This window comes from Xyrauchen texanus, chromosome 48 (genome assembly GCF_025860055.1).
Source record: "Xyrauchen texanus isolate HMW12.3.18 chromosome 48, RBS_HiC_50CHRs, whole genome shotgun sequence".
NCBI lineage: Eukaryota > Metazoa > Chordata > Actinopteri > Cypriniformes > Catostomidae > Xyrauchen > Xyrauchen texanus.
The window spans coordinates 2,847,991-2,871,802 of NC_068323.1; the positions used below are offsets into that span (position 1 = coordinate 2,847,991).

General features: G+C 42.7%; 1 protein-coding gene across 1 annotated transcript in view; it reads left to right on the top strand.

The window, feature by feature from the left end:
* The first annotated feature begins 2,483 nt into the window (after positions 1 to 2,483).
* LOC127639319 (protein NLRC5-like) overlaps positions 2,484 to 23,812 on the top strand; it is a 57,622-nt gene continuing 36,293 nt past the window's right edge. The window contains exons 1-7 of the mRNA XM_052121249.1: positions 2,484 to 2,566; positions 3,537 to 3,623; positions 6,482 to 6,586; positions 7,586 to 7,690; positions 10,382 to 10,460; positions 15,162 to 15,357; positions 15,473 to 17,306. Of these exons, the coding sequence (XP_051977209.1) occupies positions 3,601 to 3,623; positions 6,482 to 6,586; positions 7,586 to 7,690; positions 10,382 to 10,460; positions 15,162 to 15,357; positions 15,473 to 17,306 (2,342 nt within the window). The 5' untranslated portion in view covers positions 2,484 to 2,566; positions 3,537 to 3,600. The remainder of the gene's footprint in view (positions 2,567 to 3,536; positions 3,624 to 6,481; positions 6,587 to 7,585; positions 7,691 to 10,381; positions 10,461 to 15,161; positions 15,358 to 15,472; positions 17,307 to 23,812) is intronic.

A 23,812-nucleotide genomic window follows, 5' to 3' on the forward strand; every position in this document is an offset into this window, starting at 1 on the left:
ACCGTTTCGGACCGCAAAGACCTGCAGAGGATAGTGAGGACAGCTGAGAAGATCATCGGGGTCTCTCTTCCCTCCATCAAAGATGTTTACAAAAAACACTGTATCCGCAAAGCAACCAGCATTGTGGACGACCCCACAAACCCCTCACACAAACTCTTTACCCTCCTCCCGTCTGGCAAGAGGTACCGAAGCATTCGGGCCCTCACGGCCAGACTGTGTAACAGCTTCTTCCCCCAAGCCATCAGACTCCTCAATACTCAGAGACTGGTTTGCCACACACACGTGTCCTGAGTTGCACTTTAATTACTGTCACTTTATAACTGTCTGCTACCTCAATAACTGCTATGTGCATAGAACACTATCTCATAGTATGTTATGTTTACGTTATCATTATTAGAAACTGTCATCTTTTTGCACTACTGTGTACTGGTCGGTGCTGCACTGTCTCTCACTGTGCCTATTGTCCTGTTCATTGTTAGAAATGTATTGTACTGTCCCATACTTTTTGCACACGTTTGCACGTGCACTTTATTCATGTGGTTCTGTGTTTGTCCTATGTTGTTTTTATGTAGCACCATGGTCCTGGTCCTATATTTGATCCATTTAAAAATTTAAATAATTATCAACTAGAGAATATAATATTAAGAACTACATCATATTACAAATACAAAACTGAGTAATTCATTGTGTTTATAATTTTGGGGAAATTTGTCACTTTTGGTGGCATTTTACACTGAGCACCCCTTAAAGGGACAGTTCATCGCAAAATGAAAATTCTCATTGTTTATTCACCCTCTTGATATGCCAGATGTGTTTGATTTTCTTACTTCTGCTGAACACAAATGAAGAATTTTAGAAGAATATTTCAGCTCTGGTGGTCCATACAATGCAAGTGAATGGTGACTAGAACTATGAAGCTCCAAAAAGCAAATAAAGGCAGCATAAAAGTATGTGGTTAAATCCATATCTTTAGAAGTGATGTGATTGGTGTGGGTGAGAAACATCAATATTTAAGTCCTTTTTACTATAAATCTCCACCTTTGACCAGCCCAACCAGTAGGTGGCGATATGCAAAAAGAATGAAAATTGTCAAAAAAAACAAAGCAGAATGTTGTAGTGAAAGTGAAAGTGGAGATTTATTGTAAAAATGACTTACATTTTTATTTGTTTCTAGCCCACAACTATTATATCAGTTCTTGGATGACCTGAGGGTGAGTAAATGATCTTTTGATTAGATGTTTTTGATTAGAAAGTTTAGTAAAACTATTTTTGTCTGAAAATACAAAGTGTTCCTAAACATATATTTCTTATTAATTCCTCAGTGACTGTGCACTAATGCTTTGTCATTCTGATAAATATCTCATTGTTTGTTTATGCTGATTTTCTTTAACTTTTTTATTCCACTAAGTTCCCATTTCATTGGCTCAATTCATCGCAAGTTATTCTACGTTCTTATTATTGAACATTTAATCAGTTCAGAACAATTCAGTCACAAAACTAAAACTTTCTCCAAACAACATGAAAATACTTATTTTATGTTGGGAGATAAAAGCCTTCATCTGTTTCTGAGTACCTGTCCCTGTTTGTTGTGCAGGTGTGTTTGGTGTCAGTGATGGAGGGAGATTCTGTCACTCTACACACTGATGTTACTGAACTACATGATGATGATCTGATAGAGTGAAAGTCTGAACCTGAAAACATTCACATCGCTACAATCAGAGAGATCGGAGACATCTTTAGATCTGAGGATGATGATGGGATGTTCAGAAGCAGACACTGGACTTTATAAACGAGGGATCATGATCAGAAATAAGGAGTTTATCGAGAGATTCAGTGTTTCTGTTTATGGTGAGAGGAGTATTACACTGTCATTTGTCCTCTCATCTTTGTATTCATGTTGCATCTTTGTGTTTCATTATTATTAAATGAAAAAGTATCATCAGCACTCTTTCTTTCTTTTTACATTCTGTTTTCTTACTGATTATACAGGAGATGAAGGAAAGAAACAAGTCAACAAACCCAACGAAGAGGCCTCCAGCAGTCGTACTGTGTAAACTGAAGAACATTTACAGACATTAACAGAAAATAACAGATGAAACACTTCTAATTTTATGATCTTCTGTAACTACATTTGATAAACAGAGCTGTGGCTGTGCTGTAGATCTGTGAAACTGTGATTCTTTTGATGGAGCATTAATAGAAAAACATGCTTTCACTTTTAACATTGATGAAGAACTTTCACAATTTACATGACCTTTGTTTTATTAATACTACATTTTACAGGCACACACCATATATGCCTATGCAATGCACACATCATGTTTTCTGAAGTTAATCTGTTTATAAGTCTTCTCTTAAAGGTGAATGGGAATCATTTTGAATGTGACCTGAAGTCATAATAACTGTTAATGAATAACTGTACATGTTCCCAGAGAGCCAATCAGATCGCTTATCTCTCTTACAATTAGATGTTACTGCACTAACAGTCACACACGAGTGAGAAGGTGAGGAGACATTTCCGATATTGAAACTACTTCTGGATTCTTTTAAGTGCATAAATCAAAAAGTAAGTTTTAATACCTTCACAATTACAGTTATTTGTCAGGTGAGGAATAAAGACGAGCTGCTCATATGTTCTATGTAGTTTGCATATGTAGATGAGTGTGAATTTAATGTCCAACGAGACATCCTGAAGATACTTGAACAAACCATTTGAAGGGAAAAAATGTTTTGTTGAACATTAAGTGCTTTTGAGGTTGTGTAAATATATATGTATATATATTCAATTTTTGTGTGTTTTCTGAAAAACGCGAAATCGAAAGTGTTTTGTCTCTAGAGGCCACGATGAAGAAAACACTTCCTTACTCAGAAACCTCTGCCAACACTTTCTGTTCTTTTAACTTATGATTTTTGTTTACATCAATGGAAGAAAAATCTAATTTTATGCTACAAAAATTGGACTCGATCCCGGTTCACATGTTCAGCATGTCTTTCTCAAATTTAATGAAACATGTAAAGAACACATTGTGTATTATAAGAAATATATATATGGAGACTTTACTAGAAATATTTGTATTTATTTATGTATTTTTTTTTTTTAGCGACCTATAGTCAAACCGGTGACGTATCTAAAACTTCCTGAACAGCGACCTCTAGTCAAAGATTTAGATACGTCACCGGTTAAACAGGTAAACTGGCTTTTAACCATTTTGTCACCATACTATGGTTTCAGTGTGCAAGTTGAGAGCGTTTGAGCTCTTTTGCTCTCATTGTAATCGTAAAACATATTAAAATAATAATAATAATAATAATAATAATAATCATTAAGCGCAATGTTGACAATCTCATTTTCCTGCATTGTTTTGTGAAGTGAGAAGAATGTTATTTCACCCTCTGTAATGATCCATTCTCAGTTTGGTTACACTACATGACACTGTAGTTGTTTTATTTTTGTTTTGCTTGGTTGTTGCTTAACTCATCAATCTTTAGAATTGATCTATCATGTATTTAACTATGCAACATATTGTCTTCTCCAGGTCAAACCTAAAGAGAAAGTGAAGCACATTGCTGAAGTAATGTTAGAGGAGTGAAGAAAGCAAGATGAGTCTCCCAGAGAAACAGAGGTGAGACCATGATTGTTTTTTAGGGTACAATGATGTCATGATACCAAAGTGTATGAATATGTATTGCACATAGAGAATATAGCCAAAGCTAATTTGCATCTCAGGTCCCTAGAAAGGCTTTTCTAAACAAAATAAAAAACAAAAAATAAAACTACTACTCATAGAATAAAACTACCACAATGTGTCACTTATATACACCTACCTAAATTATACATATTAGAATGGAGCTTTCAACTCGAGCATAAAACTTTACATCACATTACACTTTTACGTTACACTACACTTATATTACACTTTAATAAAAAAAAATAAAAAAATTGTTTACTTTTACATTACATTACAATTTTACATACTAAAATTATTACATTTAAATATGCGTGCAGTTCTGGTTTATTTTAAACCACCGCTTTACCTTCAATGTAAAGGACTTTATTTCAAGTATTGCCTTATACTCATTTGGCAGCAGGTTCCAGAGTTTGGAGCCCTCAACAGAAAAGGCTCTTTGCCCTTGTGTAGTCTTACGAAAATTAAAGTGCGTTAATATTTCAGACATCAAACCTGATACATAAACTTCACTGCATTGCAACTGTGTGTGTGTACAAACCTTAAAGGGACAGTTCACGCAAAAATGAAACTTCTCTCATCATTTACTCACTCTCATGCCATCCCAGATGTGTGACTTTCTTTCTTCAGAACACAAATGAAGATTTTTTTTAAAGAATATTTCGGCTCCCATGGTCCATTCAATGCAAGTGAATGAGTACCACTTTTTGAATCTCCAAAAAGCACATAAATGCAGCATAAAAGTAATCATTAAGACTCCAGTGGTTTAATCCATGTCATCAGAAGTGATGTGATAGGTGAGGGTGAGAAACAGATCAATATTTAAGTCCTTTTTTACAATAAATCTACACTTTAGCATTCTTCTTCTTTTGCTTTTGGCAGTATTCATTCTTCATGCGTTTCGCCACCTAGTGGGCAAGGAGGAGAATTTATTGGAGAAAATGACTTAAATATTGATCTGTTTTTTACCCACACATATTATATTGCATCAGAATATATACATTTAACCAACAGAGATTTATGGATTACTTTTATTCTGACTTTGTGATTTTTGGAGCTTAAACATTTTGGTACTCATTCACTTGCATTCAATGGACCAAGAGAGATTATAATATTCTTCTAAAAATCTAAAAATTCTAAAGAGTGGAAACTCTGATCATGAAATACATTATTTAATATTTAAGTAGAAATTGTTTGGGATTGAGATAATTTGCCCTATTTTGATTAGATCTTTTGGACCCTAGCAACCCCAGACACAACTTAATAATTTTTTATATGAAAAATATTATTTTTTTCAACACTAAGAGTGGAAATATCTGAAAATCATGTTTTTATTACATTAATTAAAACAGTCTGAAACTCTGATAAACAGATATATCTGTGCTGCTTCAGACGCTGATGATGGTGTAAATCAAAAACATTTTGTTTCGTGCACTTTGGCACTTTTTGCAAACTCTTGATAAAAATTGTCAAAGATTGTTTCTATGGACATTATGTACCAGCTTTTGCTTTCCTTGTATTCAATAATGAAAGGAAATGCAGAAGTTGTCAGTATATGCAGAATATTTGGTACACTATTTGTGTAACTGATGGAGTTGGCCCAAAGAGACTAACATGAGAGGGGAAATACCCATTTTGTGAGGAACATGAGGATTGCACTCTGACATATGTGAATATCTCTGAAAATGTTTAACAGATTAATCCAAAATGAATCTATTCATATTCATATTTTGATTTATCATGAAGAGAATTTACTGAAATCATTTAAAATAAAAAAAACCTAGAGTAAGAAATTAAGAAAGAGAGAAAGAGAGAAAGAGTAACTCAATCATGTGATGTTGGTGAAAAGGACAGAAACACCTTGTAACACAGTTTCAGTAGATCAGCAGAGATAAACACACAGGAATAAAGTTCATGTACATAATCAGTTTTCTAGGGTCCAAAGTTCAATCGAGAGATGCAGGAAATAGTTTGTTTAACTTGTCACTGTTTAACTTACACAGATAATAAAAGACAGTTTATATTGATGCAGAAGAAACTGTGATTGGGGACATGATTTATGAAAGTGCCACTGCTGGTGGTGTTTATATACAAAGGTAAAAAGCAGAACTGATCAGAGGGCGTCCCACCGGGAGAAATCATTTGTTTTGGAGAGTGATGGAGGGGTGTCTTATGGTTAAGTGGAGATCTTGAAGGGCGAGGAACTAGCACTCCACTTAGTATTTTTGGTCATTCATTGTAACGGGGCACTCAGATATTAAAGGAATAGATCACCCAAAAATGTAATTCAGTAATAATTCACCCACATTCACGTGTTTCAAACCTTTAACATTTAAAGATGTTAAACAACACTCTACAATGTGAGTGAATCATATGCATATGAGACAAAATGTCACTAAAAAAACATGTGTTATTACACAAAGATCTTCAGCACGAGACCATTTCACTCTCTAATGGAAATGTATCTTATTGTCTGCAGTGGATCTGGAGTTGTCACAGATGTCACCATCAGTTTCATGATTTACATTGAATGTGAAGAGGTCAACTCAATATTCTCTGTTCAATCAGATACTGAATGGCTCTGCAGACCAGTTTATTGTGTCTGTTGGATTATAATACACATTATGAGAGTAAAACTTTGGTTTGTGTGTTTAAGTAGTGTTCAAAGATCCATGCAATCTGGAGTCATGGTCTCTTTTTAATGTCCTTTCTGTTCTTTTCAGTAATTTGTTAATCAAAAAGTAAAAAGAAGCATTAAATCTGATCTCACATATCACTATTCTTTGTGTCACTAGTGAAAGAGCAGATTCACCTGTATTCAGTTCTGTGTCTGTGAAGAGTGATCGGTCAAAAGATGATGGACTGAACTTCAGTGAGGAAACACCATCAGCTACCAAAAGGTATTTCACATGTTTCTTATTGTTGGTCATATGTACACTATATCAGACAAATATTTGAATAAGTATTTATTCAAAGAGTCACAAGGGGTTTGTCAAACATTTTTTCAATATTCATGACAGTATAAATAATTTAGCTCATGATTTATCACCAAGAGAACATTTCCAGAGAGCATAAAAATATTAAATGACTTCCATTTCAAAATTTTTGTTCCTGACATCCCCATTGAAGTGTTTGTAAATGACCTGCTTAATGCTGGAGTTACAAGTATTAGAATTCAGAATAAAGATTGGTTTCGCTTGAGAACAGGGGCCATATTCACAAAACATCTTCAGAAATTTAGGAGTAACTCTTAAAAATGTGTGGTGTGTCACTTCTAATTTAAAGAATTGTTGTTTTTATCTAAGAGTAATTCATGAAAGAGGATGTTGCACAACCTATCTGTGAGAATCTGCATTGATGCATTTGTGAGAAAAACAAGACTGTGGTTGAGAAAATTGTGCCAAACGTCACGTGACACACAAGTTTTATGGATTTTTTCACATGGGATTTTGTGTTTGTTTAATGATCCTCTAGATTTGTGAAATATGACATAGGTAAATATGAAACACATTTTATATATTTGTAAAATCCAGTCCATTTGTTTAAGCCAGTGGTACACGACAACTACCATTAATTTTCTCTTAAATTCCACTTTGTATTTGCAAATCACTTTCTGTTTGTTTGAGAGTCTAGTTTTTTATGAAGTGAATTGTGTCTGTTTGCAAAAGGTTTTATTTCTTTAAGTTTTGGCACAAATCTGACCCCATAGTTTAATCATCCTTAGCAACGAGGTCAACTCTATCATTCAGATTTCCTCTGTAAAACCAATTTTGTGAATAGGTTTTATGCAAAAACTCTTAATCAGGAACTTTTTGGAGAACTCTTAGTGGTAAGATAAAAATCTTTGTGAATAATTGCCCAGACTTGTATGCAAGAGATGATTTGATTCCTTTCACTAGTGAAAGAGCAGATTCACCTGTATTCAGTTCTGTGTCTGTGAAGAGTGATCGGTCAAAAGATGATGGACTGAACTTCAGTGAGGAAACACCATCAGCTACCAAAAGGTATTTCATGTGTTTCTTATTGTTGGTCATGTGTAGACTGCGTTAGAAAGTATTTGAATGAGTAAAACTTTACTAACAGTTGGTTTGATGATGGCTTGGTCAAATCGCTAAAGTCAGCTCTAAACTTCATGTACTTTTATTCTATGTATTTTTTTAGTAATCAATGTCGGAAAAAGACCGTAAATATTGGTTCAGAATTTAAACGGTGGAAAACTCTAAAAGCACAGAAGGGACTAAAGAGTGATGTAGAAGTGGCATCTTATCTTCTGAACAGGTGAGGACACAAACTGAGAGATATCAGAGTTTACACTGAACAGTTACATTTACAATGTAAATGATCACATCTACCATCCCAAATGTGTATTATGTATTCCAGAGATTGAATAAGTCATAACATGTTACCTGACCACATTGTGCCTTTTGAAGCAAATTTCCTTCTGGCAGTGACTCATATAATAATGAAAATATGAATCACAACCTGCTTTGTTGAGAGGAAAATTCAGTAACATAAATTTGAAACAATGTAAATTTGAGTTAACACTTTTGAGAACCACATCAGCAAAAAGAGAATTGCAGCTGTGATCGATTAGTGGGTTTACAGAATCACATTCTCCTTAATGAATGAAAAAGATCCTTTGTTAAAATCTGTTTCTCCAAGCTGTTGTTTCATTACCGTTTGACTCCATAGATAACAACTTGTCTATCAACTTCAGAAATGTTGACAATGCAATTAAATTATCTGTGTTTTCTCTGGTTTTGATGTCAAAATGTTTAACATGCATAGTGGGCACAAGACACTTTGCTTACTAGAAAGCCAGTAAAGGCCAAAGTGTATTTTGTATGGCGACAGGATACTTGACATTCATTTCATCTTCAGCAGAGCACTGTACATGTGTGTCACACAAACTGTTTGATTAGTCTGTGCATGTGACAGGTGTTATTTACACTAATTTGTATGTCCACAAGGTGGCAACTCTCACCATTGGGCAGTCGCTTTCATGAAAAAGTGCATGAAGACAATGTAAACAACAGTAAAAGACATCAACTGTCTGTGTATGCGTGCTCAGTCAAATGGAGTATACAGTATTTCAAAAGGCTGAGCAATCGACTGCATGATTACACTTGGTGTGTGCATCAAAACTGAAGTATACTTTGGGCTTTAAGGATTAGATTACCCAAAAATTACAATTAATTTATTGTTTACTCACCCCTGTGCTGTAACAACCCCATTTAGCTTTCTTTTTCTTAACACAAAGGGAGAAATTGTGAATAAATGTTGTGCTCAGTGATGTCATACAGTGGCAGTTTATGGTGACCACCTCGTCAAGCTTCAGAAGGACTCAAACACTGGTGGCACAGTTGTCGGCAGCCTTCGGTTTGCTCATCGTTTTTCCAGTTGACCAGTAGTAACAGCCAACACTCACTCGTGGTCTCGACCACGGGTCGGTCAACAAGCGTTTTTTTGGGTGGCACGTGTTGTGGTTTCTGCAGAATTTGTGAAAAATCGCTCTAGGGTTTTGACTTTATTATCAGAGATAACCAGCCGAGTTGCCTCTGCAGAACAACTGAAGCGTCTCTGGGTTTGTGTTCACTTAAATACATATCCTCTACCAAGGTGTGGCTAATACATTCCAAACATGTCACCATGTCAACGTGACAGCACATATGTGAGCACACACATTAAGATACAGGCTTTGACCATCAGAAAGTATAGTAAAGTAAAATGGCTATATTTCATTATACTTGAATAATTTATACTCAACTTGAAAAAAATATTCTACAAACGCTGCCAGCAGCTTTTTGTCCGTCAGCACATCACTGCCAAATATAATCAATAAAATATATATATATATATATATTTTTTTTATAATCAATATAATTCCTCACACTATACAAAATGTCCTTCCATTAATGAATCAAAAACAATGTACACCACTCTCAATAAAGACTGCAAATGTGTTTATTATTGAACACATTACACAAATAACCCAAATAATGTTAAACATTTATATACAGTGATGTACAAATACAAATACAAATAGTTTTTGATACAAACAAATATTTAAATATATAAATATTTACCAAGTACAATATAATAATAAAATAAATAAAAATATATACATTTATGGTAACAATAAAAATTATATTTTAAGTAAAACATAATAATAAAATAAATATACACAAAAATATTGAGAAGAAAACATTTTCTTGAGTAAAGATAACAGACTTTGCATTTTTAGGTGTTTAGTTATTTATTTAATTAGGCCATCATACAAAGTAGTTATTTAATTATCTATGTTTGTATATTTTCAAAAATAAACATCGTTCCAAATATCGTTCCATTATTTTGTATTTTCAGCATTTTCCCCATCCGCTGTTAATGCCAAAATCTTTCTCATAGCAGTATATTGAAGCCATCGTCTCAGTTGCCAGTTAAAAGTACTTAATTTTGGCAGAGAATGTTACGCTTATATTTTGGGTTGTTTCTCACCAAACCTCAAGGTGTGTTGATCGTTTTTGGCTTTACCCTGATAAAGGAATACCATTAAAGCTGTTTAGATTGTGAGCTGTGCATGTAAACATAATCAATCTTTACTTATCGGCCATTTTTATCCTTTTGTGAATAGCCAAAAATTATGCATTGAAATGTTGTATTGTTAATTTATTCATAAAAGTGTTTTTTGCTAACAGGGTTCAACATGATACATCAGACTCAAAGACTCACAAAACGAGCAAGGGCTTGAAACAAAGCCTCCTTTCGATCTTCCAGGTAGGAAAATATTATTTTAATTAAAAATTTTACAGCAATATTTAAAAATAGACTTAAATAATTCTGTTTATGGGAAAAAATACCTCATAGTATTGAACACAAGGCATTAAACTGTTTATAAGGGAAGTGTTTTTGTGGATTGTTGGTTCTTAGTGAATGGAGTGAAGAGGCGGTTTGGTCCAGGTAAAAGTCTATTGCATCAGAATTGAGTCACTAGAACATAAATGTGAAAAATCCTCAGAATTCATGATCTTGAAAAAAGACAGGGTGTAATTTGATGTTACAAAAAAAAAATGTTGTGTGAATTCCCCTTCAAGTTTTAATTATTCCATTGGTGGATTTCAGGTCGTGAATTTCAGGTCTCAATATTCAGGTTGTTAAATATGGTGTAAAGGAGGTAAGAAGACAAGTAGGAAATGAAGACTTAGAGCTTTTCCCAAGTAGACTTTTTAATGGCCACAGTAGTGCTCACAACTTTTATCTTTCTATATCAACAAACAAACTTCTTAATTAACACATAGTTTCTCTGTACACGCCAACACTAGACTGACGCGTGCTGCTCTCTCACTCCTCTGGAGGTTCTGTGGCCATCTTTTATGCCGCTCTCCCCATGCTCACTGAAATTAGAGACAGTTGTTAGACATAATTTAGCTCAGGTGCAAGTGCCCTTACCGCTTTCTCCCCCGGACGGGCGCTTGACCACGCCCCCGCTGCCACATATGGGTTGAGAAATTCAGGTTGCAAAATTCAAGGATGACATCTGGGAATGCAAGTAAGAGCAAACGAGTGTCGATGTAATCCATCTCTACAGTGTATTTATATATATATATCTCCAGTATATGCCTTGGAATGATGTTTATTTTTGGTCTACTGTTATCCACCTGTTTCTGTGATCAGAGTTTTTATTGTCATTCAACCATATACAGTTAGTACAGTACACAGTGAAATGAGACAAAATTCCTCCAAGACCATGGTGCTACATAAAACAACATAGGACAAACACAGAACCACACGAGACTACACAAACTAAAAAACATTTCTACATAAATATTATTTAGTCTGTGTAGTCTCAAATGGTTCTTTGTTTGTCCTATGTTGTTTTATGTAGCACCATGGTCCTGGAGGAACGTATACAGTATTTGTGACCATCTCCTCTTTATTTGGAAGTAGGCCTTATCTTGGGACAATGCATGGAAAATCCTGTATTAATTTTGTCTCATTAACAAACATATAGTATCATACAAAATATTGCATAAGATTCATCCAGCCAAAGATGTACTGAAAACATTCAAATTTAACACTTCATATACCTGCAAGTTCTGTGAATTGGAGAAAGAAACAATTCTTAATTTGTTTTTAATCCGTGCATCTTCTGTTCATTCCATATCCGTTTTGAAATAAACAAATCAGCTAACGAAAGGACAGATGTGTTTTCTTTTTAATTTGTCCTCAAAAGTACAAACAAACAAACACAACTTGATTCATTTTTATTTAAAGTAGAATTCTTGCTTTTTTCAGTTTTTTTTCTCATTCTCCCTTCACAAAACTAATATAAAGAAAAACAAAAATCTTAAACTCCTATTTTTAATTTGCGTACAGTAACTTGTCTCATCAACGCTTACAAAAGCAGGGGGAGTAAGGCAAAGAGATGTAACATATTTTATGTTGAGTAAAACAAGGATGTGACTGTTCAGATGATAAAATGACATGCACACAGTCTGCCATGGTCCCAAATATGCGTGCAGAAATGCTCGTTCAGAAGTGATCATCAGTATTACAAACACAACACAACAGGAGCAGTAGGCCCTAGACGGATCATAACGGAGCGTACAGCTTTGAGTGAATGCTCAGTGGTTCTTTACACAATCTGTGTCATTTAGCAGACTATACTATTAAGTATTTGCCATGATATTAGTATGTATTTTTTGGTGTCATGTTGCACACATTTGTGTGTTCGTAGGCCTACATTCAGAATATTTTACAGTTTTTGTTTATTGTGCTGTTGTTGCATGCAATTATCTCCTCCATTGTGATCAATATAAATATATTGTTCTCCATTATCCCTAGTAGAGTTCTCGCCACTACAACCACCCACATGGAGCAGCCTGGAAGGCCGCCAACCGCGAGGGGAGAAGGGGCTCCTAGCTGACTCTTGGAGCAGTCAGGGCAGCTGCCAGTAGTGGAGGAGGAGTAGCAGCCGCTGAAACGCAGTGGGTTCTGAGACCGTCAACCGTGAGCGGGGATGGTCTCGTTGCCGACTGCCTGGAGCGGAAGCACCGCTGCCAGGGGCAGGGGAGACCCCTTCTGTTCCCTGAGAACGCGGCGGGGCGTTCCGTCCACCAGGGGCTGGAGGACTGCCTCCGATCTGCCTGGGCAGGCGTGGCTGTCATCAGTTAGAGGGTGGAGGAGTGGCCGAGGACCAAGCTATGGTGTATCGGAAAACTGGCGAGAAAATGTTTATTTTTTCTGCTGTTTTCTGTTTTTTTACTGCTGCTCCGCGTTGGCCTTTTCCCTCTCTTTTAAATGAAACAGTGTTTTTTGGGGGCTACTACACTGTTACAGGAAGTACCCCCCCCCCCATTTTTATTATATTTGTTTCCCTCACCTTGTCCCCCCCAGATTCAGAAAGGCAGGGATGACTTACCGGCAGATGGGGCGTAAGGCACGCCCTCCCCCAGGGAAAGGTGGCTTTCACCTCCACAAGGTGAAGCTGTTCGCTCTTCTCTCTCGTGTGTGTTCAAGATCTGTGAACCCTGGATGTCCTTCCTCCTAGCCCTCTGGCTCACGAATTCAGTGGAGTAAATCGTAATCGGACCCAGTAAGTGTGCTAATGTGCTCTGTACTGGGTTAAGTGCTCAACAGGTCTCGGTTACCCTGGTCACCTCCAGTGAAGTATCTTCAGTGGTACGATCTCCCTTTTTCGGTAGACCCACGTCTCCCTTGGCAGAGCCCTCTGTGCCCCGGTCACTGCGTTTCTAGAGCTCCTCCGCTACGAAGGGCAGAACCTATGCCGTGCCTCTTCCATGTGTGGCCTCGGGCCCATATGACATATTTGCCACTTTTTTACTCTCCCCTTAAAGGCAGAGTGTGACCTCCACAGAGTCTTTTCCCCCTGAAAGAATAGGAAGTGAAAAGAATGCCGTCCCCCGGGTTGTTGGGAACTACACTACATTTTGGGGTGTCTGAGGAGGCTATGTGCAGTCCGAGTGCATCTGTTCCTACACTCTCAGTAGATTGCCTACACCTGCATCGGCAGTTCACGTAACACAGTTCGGCCATTGTGGCATTTTGTATAGAGACCCCTAGTGTCACTACATCAATACTACATCGAGTGAGTGATAGAAGGGTAACGTCTCAGTTACTGTTGTAACCTCTGTTCCCTGATGGAGGGAATGAGACATTGTGTCCCTCTTGCCACAGGCTGAACTACATCGTTGAAATGGCCGGGACCTTGTCTCTGCTCTTCAGTGAAAAACCTGAATGAATCCACATATTATACCCATATGTCGGGGGTAATGGCATGCAAATTCTACTCGCCAATTCTCATTGGCCTTTCTCAAAGATCTGAAGGTGTCTCGGGCTCTCAAGATCAACCCCTAGTGTCACTAATTCGACACAACGTCTCGTTGTAAAGTTCCATGGAACTGGTAAATCATAAGAAAATGTTTACAGTTTGTTTACAGAAATTTTGACAGGGAGTTGCTTATAGCTTCATAATTCACCTGAAATTTGTGCTTTTTCCATTTTCATTCAGCTTGTCTACAAATGCATTATATATCGATTAACTAACAGTGAACTACCACAGTCAACATGATTACAACAATTAGTTAATAGTGTTTTTATATTAGTTAACAGTAGTGATTGAAGTGTTCATGTAATACTACTAATATTTGCATTCATTCCTGCATTGTTACCTGTTAAGTATGAAAAAGTATTCTAAAGAGTTTTTTATAGTATTTTATTTGGTACTCTGTCTCCCATTATCATAGCTTAGTTGTGCATTTCACTGCTGCCTATCTGCGTTTTTTTTCTAGACAATAAATGCTCAAAGTTGAAGTATGCAACTTGTTCAGGTTGATTTCTCCAAGATCTGTAAACCCTGTGTCTCTGTGATGCTATAAAATTATTGATATGTTTGTTTGAGCCCAACAGTGAGCATGTTTACATGAACACAGATATGCTGATTACACAAAACATCAGCTTATTTAAAAAATCGGACAAAGCAAGAACACGTTTACATGCCGTGAAATAATCATGCTATTTTCAGCTTTTGAAATCATGAATCAAATAATGAGGAGGCATACACTCATCATGTCCGCACATTTGGATATGCCGTTAAGAACAGCTGTTAGGGTGTTTACATGTAATGCTAAATTTGCATAATATGCAAAAGTCTACTCATATCAATTGGTTTATTCTTATGCTGTTTATTGTGTGTACATGACCACATACAGTATGTTGCTGGCATAATCATAGTATCTGTAGGAACATGCATGTAAACACGCTCATTAACTCATAGACAGGAATATTTGGGGAAAAAAACAGTTTGAAAACAATGTTTATTTGACCAATTCCTTTTGGTAGCATTAGTAGCACAGAAATTACCCACGTTACCTTTACCAATTAAAACCAACTGTTTCTTATTTTTATGCAATATTTATAATGTTGTTGTTCTACCCTTTCCCCTTGCTTTGTTTTTAGGAACTTGAGAACAAAATAACCACATTTCTGAAGAATGAGCTGGAAAAGTGTAAGAAAATAATAAAAAAGGAAAACAAACAATTCTTTGAGAAGGACCTTAAGGAGGACAGGTACAATATCAGAGAAGCAGCTCTTGATATCACACTCTACTTCCTGAGAAGTATGAAACAAGATGAATTTGCTGATACTCTAGAAGGTAAGTAGCTCATGACATTACAATGTGCCATATTGTTGCTTGTGAAATGTAGGAGATTAAAGTACTATCAATATATCTGTTTACACTGTGTTGTTGAACTTCTGTATGTGTTTAGACGAGCTGGTCTTCATTTATCAACAAAAACTCAAATCAAACCTGAAGAGGAAGTATCAATGTGTGCTTGAAGGAATTGCAAAGCATGGTGACTCCACACTTCTAAACAAGATCTACACAGATCTCTATATCACTCAGGGTAGTAGTGAACAGGTTAATAATGAACATGAGGTAAGACAGATGGAGAAAGCATCCAGGCAAACTGAATCACCAGAGAAGCCGATTAAGTGCACAAATCTGTTTAAACATCCTGGACAAGACAAGGAAATAAGAACTGTACTAACAAAAGGAGTTGCTGGTATCGGAAAATCCGTCTCTGTGCAAAAGTTTGTTCTGGACTGGGCCGAAGGAAATGAAAATCAGGATATCAGCTTAATATTTCCTCTTCCTCTCCGAGAGATGAACTTGAAGGAGAATGATAGACAAAGTTTGATGGACCTTATCAGTCAGTTTTTCCCAGAGACAAAAGGTCTGAACCTCGCAAGAAATTATAAATTCAACGTCCTCTTCATCTTTGATGGATTGGATGAATGTCGACTTCCTCTGAAGTTTGAGGGTAATGAGACTTGTCGTGATGTCACATCTCCGGCCACTCTGGATGTTCTTCTAACCAACCTTATCAAGGGAAATCTGCTTCCTTCTGCTCACATCTGGATAACCACCAGACCAGCTGCAGCCAGTAAGATTCCTCCTGAGTATATTGACCGGGTGACAGAGGTGCGAGGGTTTGATGACCCACAGAAGGAGGAGTACTTCAAGAAAAGGTTCACGGATGTGAATCTGGCCAACACAATCATTGATCACATTAAAAAATCAAAGAGCCTCTTTATCATGTGCCACATCCCAGTCTTCTGCTGGATTTCAGCCACTGTTCTCCAGAACATTTTGGAGAAAAAGAAAAATAATAGGAACGATCAGACTGATGACGTCTCCAAAACACTGCAGGAATCTGGTGCTGATGATGGAACTCCTAAGACTCTGACACAAATGTACACACACTTTTTTCGCTTTCAGATCCAGCAGAGCAGCCGAAAATATGATGGAAAATACTCCCCAGATATTGACTGGGATAAAGAGGCGATCCGTTCTCTGGGAAAACTGGCATTTCATCAGCTAGAAAGAAACAACCTGATTTTCTATGGTTCAGACCTGGAAAACTGTGGTATTGACCTCTCCAAGGCATCGGTATACTCTGGGATGTGCACTCAGATCTTTAAGGAGGAAACAGGGATTGTTCTTGGAACCGTGTACTGCTTTGTTCATTTGAGCATTCAAGAGTTTATGGCGGCTCTTTATGCTCATCTGATTCTGGACACAAACAAGAAAAGTGTATTTTCCCAAGACAGCACAGAACAAGAACACAAAAATGAAACAATGATTGATTTGCTCAAGACTGCAGTGGACAAGGCACTCGCGAGTGACAATGGTCACCTGGACCTTTTCCTTCACTTCCTTCTTGGTCTTTCACTAGAGTCCAATCAGCCACTCTTACGAGGTCTGTTGACACAAGAAGACAGCAATGAGCAGAGCAAAAAGGAAATAGTTGAGTACATCAAGCAGAAATTTGAAGATAATACATCTCCAGAGAGATCCATTAATCTGTTCTACTGTCTGAATGAACTGAATGACCAAACTCTGGTGAAGGAGATTCAAAATCACCTGAGAGAAGGAAGTCTCTCATCTGCTGACCTCTCACCTGCTCAGTGGTCAGCTCTGGCCTTTGTGCTTCTGACATCAGAGGAGGAGCCGGAGGAGTTTGATCTTCAGAAATTCAAGAAATCAGATGAGTGTCTCTGTAGATTAGTGCAAGTTGTCAAAACCTCCAAAAGAGCTTTGTAAGTAATTTAATATTGAAGTCACATTTTTTCAATCAACTGAAAAAAAAACATTTATATAGTAAATCTATAGTACATTTTTTATAATATACCAAATTGAATCATTTGATAAACACATGTCAAAATGATTGTCCTTCATGTGACGAGTTATTACAACTTTTGTATGGTGGAATTGTAACAATATCTTTGTATTTAAAGGACACAATCTAGTGCAATTCAATTGTAATGCTACACATATCTTACACTTGGCTTTATAGTTCCCCTTCTGTCGCTCTCTCCACGTTGTGTCGGAGAAGCGACACTAGGGGTCTCTCTTGAGCGCCGATATCCACCTCCTTTAAAAGAGTAAATTCCTCTAAAAGAGCAAACACAGCGGCGTTGAACATCCTTTTAAGGACGCGTCTTTTTCAAGATGCCCTTCCGCCCCTGTGTCGTTCCTGTAAAAAGTGTTCTCAATAAAAGAAGACGTTAGCTCCGGAGGTGGTAAGACCGCTCCGTCCCCCGGTGGATCGCTCCATCCCCCGCAGAGAGAGAGTGGGTACCACAGCCCCCGTCAGGGGGTGTGGCAAATGAAAAAACAAAGGATTCTCCACCCGGCCCTCCACCGGGAGGCGGGCGGTCTTACCACCTCCGGAGCTAACGTCTTCGGCTCTGGGTCGACTGTCTCAGGAGCGGCTTGGGAGCCTTCCGGGTCCTAGAGGGGGTTCAGTGAGACAGGGCGTCTGCCGCCTGCGCGGGTGCTTCGGCGCTGGGGCTGAGAGCTGGGCCCGGGTTGGGGCGGAGCAGGAGCTGGTTTCTTCGGCGCAGGGGGCGCCCTCGGTGAGCAGACGGGGCAGGGCCCGTGGCGGCAGGTGTGCGGCGGGGCATGATGTGAGAGATGGCCTCCGTCTGCTTCTTCACCGAGGAGAACTGTTGGGCGAGAGTCCTCGGCGGTGTCGCCGAAAAGGCCAATCGGGGAGACAGGTGCGTCCAGGAAGCGGTTCTTGTCAGCCTCACGCATCTCGACCAGATTGAGCCAGAGATGGCGTTCCTGGACCACTAGGGTGGCCATCGCCTGTCCGAGTGCCTGCGCTGTGGCCTTCGTCGCTCTCAGGGCGAGGTCAGTCGCTGAGCGCAGTTCCTGCAGCACATCAGGATCAGGTCCACCCCCGTGCATGCTTCTGAGTGTTGTGGCCTGGTGGACTTGCAGGAGGGCCATCGCATGCAGGGCGGAGGCAGCGCGTCCAGCCGCACTGTAGGCCTTCGCGTTGAGCGAGGATGTTGTCCTACAGGGCTTGGATGGGAGTACGGGGCGGCCACGCCAGGAGGTAGGGCTACCAGGGCATAGATGGTACGCAACTGCCCTATCGACCTGGGGAATCGCCCCTTATCCGTGGCGCTCTCCGCTGTCGAGGGTGGTGAGAGTGGAGCGGGTGGCACCTAGACGAGCAGAGAGCGGGGCTCTCCACGTAGACGTCAGCTCGTCATGCACCTCCGGGAAAAACGGGACCGGGGTAGCGAACGGCGCCCTGCCCCCAGGAACCAGTCATCCAACCGTGAAGGCTGTGGGGAGGATGGAGGGTTCCAATCCAACCCCACGCTCACGGCGGCCTGGGAAAGCATGTCAGACATCTGAGCATCGGCCTCAGCCTGGGCCTGCTGGCCCGAAGGCGGCAGTCCAGGGGAGTCCTCGGCATCAGACATCACACTCTCCGATGCAGCGGCGAGCTCATCTGCTTCGGGCTCGGGAGGATAGACAGCAAGGCCGTGAGGCGAGCCGCTATCGCCGCGAGCATGGACGGGGACCAGTGAGCGTGTCAGGGAACGGGAGGTTCGCGGGGGGCTACCCGGTGAAACTGCACCCGCTGCCGCCCCCAAATCGCCCCCAGCGCCAACCGCATCGTCCTCAATCCCGTGGGAAGAAGGAGCAATGCGGGGTGCAGCTGGGGTGGCTTGCTTTCTGTTGAAAGCAAGCCACGACCGCAACGTGGTCATGGTCATGTTCTCGCAGTGAGAACATGAACCATCCACAAACGCCGCCTCGGTGTGATCGCGGCCCAAACACACGAGACAGCGCCTGTGGCCGTCTGAAGCGGAGAGGCTTCTACCGCATTCTCAATAAAAGAGCTATTTCCTTTGCCTCTGGGTCACCTGGCCCGCAAATGCCGTTCTCACGGCAATGCGCTTTCAGATTACGACAGTCCCGCCTTCCGCCTGCCCATGACTGTCCCCCGGCCGGCCGGTTCAGACGAGTCCAGAGGACGCCAACATCAGACCTCCTCCTCAGTCACGAACCCGCCCCCTGCTGGGCGCGTGGAGCAAGGTAAGTGCTTTGAGTCTATTCTCAGCACCTCAACCTCAGGCCACAACGAAGCCGCCCGACGCTGCATTACCTGTTCCGCCCCGCTGCGAGGCCCTGCCGGGTACGTCCAAAATACTCATCCCTTTGGTGCCCCTAGCGCAGAGCTGGGAAGCGTGGCTTTCGCTTCCCAACGCATCACGCTGGCTGCACCGGACCATTCGACTTCGGTTACGCAATTCAGTTTGCCCGGCTCCGCCCCCTTCAGGAGCGTCCGCTTTCCGCAGTACACGGCGAGCATGCCAGTTCCCTGCGCACGGAAATCGCGACCCTCTTAGCCAAGGGCGCGGTAGAGCCCGTCCCTCCAACCGAAATGAGGAAGGGTTTCTACAGCCCTTACTTCATTGTACCCATGAAAGGCGGCGGCTTATGACCAATCCTGGACCTGCGAGTTTTCAATCGGGCCTTGTTAAAACTCCCGTTCAAAATGCTCACGCAGAGAAATATTCTGGCTGGTGTTCAGCATCTAGATTGGTTCGCAGCGGTAGACCTGAGTGACGCATACTTCCACGTCTCAATTCTGCCATGACACCGACCCTTCTTACGGTTCGCGTTCGACGGTCAGGCGTTTCAGTACAAAGTCCTCCCCTTCAGCCTGTCTCTGTCCCCTCGCGTCTTCACGAAGGTCGCAGAGGGGCCCTTGCCCCGCTACGAGTAGCCGGCATCCGCATTCTCAACTACCTTGACGACTGGCTCATCCTAGCACACTCTTGAGAGTTACTATGCACACACAGAGACCAGGTGCTCCGGCACCTCAGCCACTTGGGGCTTCAGGTCAACTGGGAAAAGAGCAAGCTCACTCCGGTTCAGAGCATCTCTTTTCTCGGGTTGGAGTTAGACTCAGTCTCAATGACAGCACGTCTCACGGCGGCGTGCTCAGTCGGTGCTGGACTGCCTCGCTTCCTTCAAGCCAGGCACAGTGGTCCCTCTAAAACTTTTCCAGAGGCTCCTGGGGCATATGAGCGTCCTCCGCGGCGGTCGCGCTGCTGGGGTTGATGCATATGAGACCACTCCAGCACTGGCTCCAGACTCGAGTCCCGAGACAAGCATGGCACCACGGCACGCATCGGGTAAGGATCACCCCCGCCTGCCTCAAAACACTCCGACCCTGGACAGACCTCTGCTTTTTACGGGCAGGAGTGCCCCTGCAGCAGGTGTCCCGACGCGTTCTGGTCAAAACCGACGCTTCCCGGTCCGGGTGGGGTGACGTGTGCAGCGGGCACGCAGCAGCGGGCCGTTGGAAAGGGGCCCCGCTGCGTTGGCACATCAACTGCCTGGAGTTGCTGACCATCCTTCTTGCTCTCAGGAAGTTCCTCCCGTTAGTTCGGGACAAACACGTCCTCGTGAGATTGGACAGCACCACAGTGGTGGCGTACATAAATCGCCAAGGCGACGTACGCTCCCGCCACATGTCACAACTCGTCCGCCGTCTCCTCCTATGGAGCCAGCAAGACTCAAGTCGCTGCGTGCCACTCACATCCCCGGCAAGCTCAACGTCGTAGCGGACGCGCAATCACGACAACGCCTGCCCGGCGGGAGTGGAGGCTTCACCCCAGTCGGTCCAGCTGATTTGGGAACGGTTTGGCAAGGCCCAGGTAGACCTGTTTGCCTCCCAGAAAACCTCCCACTGCCTGCTCTGGTGCGCCCTAACAGAGGCTCCCCTCGGGACAGGCGGCTGGCACACAGCTGGCCCTCGGGGCTGCGCAAGTGCGCATTTCCCCCAGTGAGCCTTCTTGCACCGGTGCTGTGCAAGGTCAGGGAGGACGAGGAGCAAGTCACGTTAGTGGCCCCCTACTGGCCCACTCGGACTTGGTTCTCGGAACTCAGACTTCTCGCGACAGCTCCTCCCTGGCGAATTCCCTGAGAAAGGACCTCCTCTCTCAGGAGCGGGGCATGCTCTGGCACCCGCGCCCAGACCTCTGGAACCTCCACGTCTGGTCCCTGGATGGGATCGCGGAAGAGCTAGCCCGGCTTACCGGCGACCGTTGTGAATACAATCAACCAAGCCAGAGCCCCTCTACCAGGTACCTTTACGCCCTAAAGTGGCGCTTGTTACGCAGATTGGTGTTCTTCCCGAACTGAAGACCCGCAGAGATGCGCGATCAAGTCAGTGCTCCTGTTCCTACAGGAGAGGCTGGACAGGAGGCTGTCCCCGTCCACCCTCAAGGTGTATGTTGCCGCCATTGCCGACCACCACAATCCTGTAGACGGCAAGTCTTTGGGTAAACACGACCTGATCCTCAGGTTCCTGAGAGGCGCCCGGAGGTTGAATCCCTCCCGGCCAGACCTAGTTCCCTCCTGGGATCTCTCGGTAGTCTTGGCAGGATTCCAGAGACCTCCCTTCGAGCCACTTGAATCAATTGGACTCAGGGCCCTCTCTCTTAAGACGGCCCTGCTGATCGCACTCGCCTCTATCAAGAGGGTCGGGGACCTGCAAGCGTTCTCTGTCAGCGACACTTGCCTGGAGTTCGGTCCGGCAGATACGTCTGTGATCCTAAGACCGCGACCGGGCTATGTGCCCAAGGTTCCTACCACACCCTTCCGAGATCAGGTAGTGAACCTGCAAGCGCTGCCCCGGGAGGAGGCAGACCCAGCCCTTTCGTTGCTATGTCCAGTGCGCGCCCTGCGCATTTACCTGGACCGCACACAGAGCACCAGACGCTCTGAGCAGCTCTTTGTCTGCTTTGGGGGACGGCAGAAAGGGAATGCCGTCTCCAAACAGAGGCTCGCCCACTGGGTTGTCGACACCATCGCACTGGCTTATCACACCCAGGCCGTGCCCCTACCCTTGCGGGTCCGAGCTCACTCAACAAGGGGTGTTGCGTCCTCGTGGGCACTGGCCAAGGGCACCTCCCTAGCAGACATCTGTAGAGCCGCGGGTTGGGCAACACCTAACACCTTCGCAAGGTTTTACAACCTCCGCGTTGAGTCGGTTGCGTCTCGTGTTTTGTCAGGTCCGAGCCCGTAGAACTCGGTAACACGTAGACCGACCGGCCGGGTGGATCACTTGTGCCCAGCGCCCTTTCCTGACGTCAAGGTAAAGTAGTGCGCCTTCTTCCCAGGGTGCCCCACTCGAGTCGGGACCCTGGTCGATTCCTCCCCAGCCCTCCGGGTCCGCGGTTCAGCGGAGGAACTTCGCCGACCCAAGCCACTGCGGGTACCCTGATGGCTACCCTGTACTGGTATAGGTGCTCCACAGGTAAGGCCTCCTGCTCGGACTCCCCTGTGTGTAATTCCACGGTTCTGTCCCCTTACAAGCGGACCCCGTGTCTCCCTTAGGCAGTTACAGCTGCCCGGTCGCCGTGCTGTAGCAACTCCCCTTTCGAGGCTGGATCTACCACCGCACCATACTTTCCACACGAGCCCTAAGACGGCCGTGTGACGTGTCTACCACTTTTCCTCCCCGAGAAAAAGGGCAGGTGTGGTCTTCGCAGGGTCTGGGTAAGACCCCCTTCCCTATATGCGTGTAAGGGCCCCGGCCGTGATTGCTCTATGCGAGAAACATAGAGAGAAAAGAGGCCCAGCCAGGCTGGCCCGTTCCCATGTTGGCAAACATCGCCTTGTTCCCCTTCCAGGGTAACTAGAAGGATTCCGATGTTCTTATGGGGCATTGGGGAAGGGTACGTGCAGCCAGGTACAGACGATGCGCGGCACTGGATGAAATCCCTGCCCGCCTCTGTATCGGCGGTTCACGTACACGGTTCAGCGCATGGCAAGATTGGAATGGGTCCCCTAGTGTCGCTTCTCCGACACAGCGTGGAGAGAGCGACAGAAGGGGAACGCTTGGTTACGTATGTAACCTCCGTTCCCGAGGGAGGGAACGACACGTTGTGTCTTTCCTCCGCCATGTCGCTGAACCGAGCCACTGTTGTGGCCGGACCATTTCCGGCTCCTCAGAAAAATCCTGAATGAACTCCCGTATTTGCACCGCTTAAATACCCGTATGTCCGGGGGCGGGACATGCAAATACCGGCTGCCAACTCTCATTGGCCTTTTTTCATAGACCAGAGGTGGATATCGGCGCTCAAGAGAGAGACCCCTAGTGTTGCTTCTCCGACACAACGCGTCGTTCCCTCCCTCGGGGAACGGAGGTTACATACGTAACCAAACGTTATGTATTGTGTATACAAATTATGTTCTGAAGCAAAGAAAGAGAAAGCAGAGAAAA